This window comes from Hipposideros armiger, unplaced genomic scaffold, assembly GCF_001890085.2.
Source record: "Hipposideros armiger isolate ML-2016 unplaced genomic scaffold, ASM189008v1 scaffold_25, whole genome shotgun sequence".
Classification (NCBI taxonomy): Eukaryota; Metazoa; Chordata; class Mammalia; order Chiroptera; family Hipposideridae; genus Hipposideros; species Hipposideros armiger.
This window is the reverse complement of record NW_017731375.1, coordinates 5,520,551-5,525,135: the sequence shown is the minus strand read 5'-3', so window position 1 is coordinate 5,525,135 and position 4,585 is coordinate 5,520,551. Positions and strand designations below refer to the sequence as shown.

The 4,585-nt window shown below is 50.3% G+C and overlaps 1 protein-coding gene and 1 long non-coding RNA gene across 2 annotated transcripts in view; one reads left to right on the top strand and one right to left on the bottom strand.

Moving 5' to 3' along the window:
- Positions 1-4,585, top strand: part of STK10 (serine/threonine kinase 10) — a 96,227-nt gene that overhangs the window by 73,464 nt on the left and 18,178 nt on the right. The window contains 1 exon segment of the mRNA XM_019635936.1: positions 3,927-4,019. Coding sequence (XP_019491481.1) covers positions 3,927-4,019 — 93 coding nt within the window.
- Positions 2,524-3,646, bottom strand: LOC109379397 (uncharacterized). Its single transcript, XR_002123187.1, has 2 exons — positions 3,559-3,646; positions 2,524-2,643 (listed from the first exon to the last, which is right to left on the bottom strand). It is a non-coding gene; the product is annotated as an uncharacterized LOC109379397 (long non-coding RNA).

Genomic DNA, 4,585 nt, shown 5'->3' with positions numbered 1-4,585 from the left:
GTGTTTAAAAATTCAATGCACAAGGAAGAAAGTTGCAAAAGTACTGCAGATCCAACTATAAAATAAAAAATATTAACATTAATATTCCAGAATGCTCCTGCAGACAGTGCCTACACAAGTAAATATTATGTATAGAGTTCAATATAAATGGGGTTTTTAATCAAGGAGAAGAAATAGCAAGTGAATGATGCTGGTGCCCTCGTGGCTACAGCATGAGGTATGTCAGCCCTCTGTGCCTCTGCCTTCTGAGTTCCTTACCTGTTCTGCCCGGAATTTGTTCCAGAATGAGAAGTGTCACCTCCTGGTAGAACACGAGACCCAGAAGCTGAAGGCCCTGGATGAGAGCCATAACCAGAGCCTGAAGGAATGGCGGGAGAAGCTTCGGCCACGCAAAAAGGTAACCAGGTCCGGGCTGCTGGGCTCTGCTCCATGTTGTGCCACAGGTGTCTGCATAGGATGTAGATAGATACAGACAAGACATACATTTATAGATTAATTTTAAGGAACTAGCACATACGATTGTGGGGGCTGGTAAGTCTGAAATCTGCAGGGCAGGTCACAGCAAGGAAGAGTTGTTGTTGCAATCTTCAGTCCTAGTCTGGAGGCAGAATTACTTTTTCCTCAGGGGGACCTCAGTCTTTTCCCCAAAAGCCTTCAACCGATGGGATGAGGCCGACCTACATTACGGAGGGGAATCTGCTTTACCCAAAGTCTACTGAGTTAAATGTTAATCACATCTAAACAATTCCTTCACAGTGACAGCTAAACTGGTGTTTGACCAAACAACTGGGCACCATGGCCTTGCCAGGTTGACAAATGAACCATCACAGGGTCTCATTGTGGTGCCTTGTAAAGTGTAGATATGAACGTTGTACAGTGTTATGCAAAGTCACCAGCCCACAGCACAGGCCAAGGGCATACTCGTTTCCTTCCACTCTCCTAAACTCTCTGAGGAGAGCGCTGCCCTAATTACCTTTGGTCACGTGTCCTGAAGCCCGAGGTTTGTTCCGCTGTCATACATCAGCTCTGCTTGCTGTAACTGTGGTCTGGACAGGAGGTAGCTGCCTACCTCAGCTATGCAATGGCCTTGGAAGTCCTTGATTTGAGGCTTCCCTCCCTGTGCTAATGGAGCTTTCAGGCTGGAAGCTGGCCAGAGTCCCAGAACTTTCTGTAGCAGCCCATGCTCATCAGTTTCTGTAAATACAGCCTGCTGGGACTTTTGATATTTGACACTTTAATCAATAATGCTCCTGAAGACATAGGTTGACTCTGGCATCAGGAAAGGTTAACCTGGTTCTTACCTGGGGGTTCTATTGCCTTTGGCACATTCTGAGAGAGTTCGAAAATGAACGACTATGTTTCCTCTAGCAACTGCCTCATATCCCACATTGCATCATGGGGGCACCTGGGCTTAGAGGAGGTACCCCAAGAGTGTGTTTGGGGAGCTGGCACTGGATTTTGTCTGTGGGGGCTGCCTCTTTGCAGAATTCCCTGTAGAACTGCTCTGTCACTCGCTACCTGGGTTGCTGCTGGGACACTGACCCAGAGTTGATTTTCATTCTGGAATATTGCTTTACACGCTTGCATTATAGTCAGCAGCTTTGAGCTGCTGTCCGTATGTGGGGGTAGGGGAGATAACTGTACACTGTTGAGCATTTTTAGAAAAATCTAGACTTCTTTTGGGTAAGTACAGAATATCTGGCAGGGTCAATAAAGTGTTGATTGGGTCATGGTCAACACAGAACCCGGCCTCAGACAAGTCTTCCCTCCCAAGACTTGCTTTTCGGGGCTATAAAATGTGCCTAACATGTAGCCCCTTAAAGCAGGTGTTAGTAAACTACCTACCTCCCATGAACCCAATCTGGCCCACTGCCTGTATTTGTAAATTAAGTTTTATCAGGACAGTGCCAGGCTTGTTCATTTATATATTGTCTGTGGCTGATTTTGCGCTACAGCTGCAGTGGAGTGGTTGTGATAGAGACCGTATAGCCTGCAAAGCCAAAAATATTTACAATCTGGCCTTTTACAAAAAAAGACTGCCGACTCCTGCCTTAGGTTATATACAGGAATATATGTGGCAGGTAGACTAGAGTAGTGCTTAAGATCACAGGTTTGGAGTAAGAGACCTGGGATAAAGTCCTAGCTCTCCCATTACTACCTGTGAGAGCCTGGACAAGTTGCGAAACCTCTCTGTGCTCAATTATAATTAAATTGNAAGGAGAAAAAAGGAAACGATAGAGAGTGGGTGGAAACTGTCAGTAAGTGAGCGGGGCCAACGGGATGACAGGGGTGAGGACAGTACTGAGAGCCCTTTGTGACAGCCATCACATATTGGGCGAGTGCTCTGCCAGGCAGTGTGACAGTCAATTTTCATACCTTAATCTCAATGAATCCTCACTTTATCCCTACAAGGCAGGCCGCATTAGTCTCCCCAGTTTTATAGATGAGGAGGCTGAGGCTTAGCAAGTGACTGTTCTGCGGCCGAGGCTGCAGTCAATGCGGGGCCTTGAATGCAGATCTCACCTTGAAGCCGAGCTCTGTACATTGGTGCAGTGGCGTTTTGACAGGTCTGCACGCTGGCAAGTCCCTCACAGCATGAGCCCTTCCAGAGCCAACAGTGTGGGCCACCGCCCAGAGGACCACCTGGGGAGGAGGAGGATCAGAGAGGGGGCTTAGCTCCCTGGGGGAGCACAGATGGGGAGTCTCTGGTTTAGAGAGCTCTGAAGGGCTTGGGGTCTCTTACAGCCCCAGGGTTTATCTTATCTTTGGCTAGCAGATGTTGGGTGCACTTTTGTGGGGTGTGCAAAGCAAGCAGGCTCTAACTGGCTGGAAATCTGTTCTGTGAGCTACATGTAAACCAGTTGGATGGATGAATATTTGAGTTTGGCACCTGTGGGCTTTTGTGAAGATGTAAACAGCACAGGGCCAGGATACCAGCCCCGGCTTTGGCTCATTTATGGGATAGGCGCTGTGGCCAGGGCTTTGATGGCTGGTGCAGGTCAGCAGTGGAAACCCCTCAGTAATTGGTGTCGCCCAGCAAAATGGGGTTCTTGATGTTCTGACATTTTGAATAGAGCCACGGATGTTTCAGGAAAGCCCTCGCTTCCTTTGGCGATGTCCATAAGAACCACCTAACTTGTGGGCACGGTGAATCGGACTTTGGTTTAGAAGCCAAATCCCATTCCGAAGCACCACGGGTAGATACCGCTTTTCCTAGGACAGGAATGCAGTGAAGTAACTGACCGTTCACAGTGGGCTGAGCTCAGGGGTCCATGAACAGCCTTCCAGTATAAATGCTGTACTCTTTTGTCTCAGTAATGCATCTAGGGGACAAGGAGGGTCTCACCCATTTTCCAAAGGAGGAAACAGTGACAAGGCCATCCTGTCATCTTCACGGGGTTTCCACAGAGCCCTTCCCATGTGCCCGTTAGGAAAGCAGAGGTGCCATTGAAAGCAGATTGGATGTAAAAGTCTCCCAGGGACATTTCTCCCTCTGTGGTATGGTTGTGCCCATTTGGCACAGGTGGAGGCTGAGGCCTGGAGAGGGTTGTTTTTTACCTGTCCTAAATCCCAGCGAGGGAGCTGGCTTCCAGCCGAGGTGTCCGGTTTCTCAGGCTCCTGGCTCAGAACACTTCCTGCTATAGCGNAACTGAGGTGCTGTCATCAGAAGGGGGAAGGATACCAAGCAGCAGAAACACCGCCTGTCTGCCGGGGAGGGAGGGCGTCTGGAAACCACGTGAGCAGCAGTCAGGAGTGGGCCAGTAGGTGCCACCTTGTCAGGGTGGCTTGGTGAGACTGGGGCAGCGGGCAATGCCTTGAAAGCTGAGCCCCGTCTTCGGTCGCCCTGGCCCAGGAGTTCTGGGTTGAAGACTTGGTTTTTAGGACGTGTGAGGAGGTCCTCTGACTCGCTGCTGTCCCTGGTGCAGGTCAAGAACGAGGTGGAAAGGCTCCCCAGGCAGCAGCGGAAGGAGAGCATGAAGCAGAAGATGGAGGAGCACACGCAGAAAAAGCAGCTTCTTGTGAGTCCTCGGCCCTCACTCGGAGTAGGGGGGCTGGGCAGTGAGGCCCAGGTTGGAGACCTGGGTTATTTCGCTGTTTATTTCGCACGCGCCTGTCTGTCTGTGCCCTGCCCCTCGAGTGCCCATCTCTTATTCTGAATACCTAAATCCAGCCCGTCCTTCTTGTCATCCCTGCTGTCGCCTCTCCCATGCAGTCTTCCCTCACATTGCTCCTCCCAAAGCCTTGAGCGCCTCCTGCCTTGTTTTAGGGTTGTCTGTACGTCACATCTCCTTGACCAACCCGGTACATCCATCCACTCGGCATCTTGGGGCGACGCAAACCCATGATTTCCTAGACCTGGTGCTTGCTGTGGTTGGAGGGGGCACCATCGTCCATCCTGTTGTCAGGCCTGATGCCTCCTTTCCTTCTAGTCCTTCACTACCCCCTCAAGCATGTTTTTGTTATCTCCAAACTCTGCGGATCCATCCACTTGTCCACATCTCTGTGAACCCCTAGCCTCTGTCATCTGTTGCCTGAACCGCTGCATAGCCTCCCAGTCTCCCTGTGTCCTCTCTTGGTCCCCTGC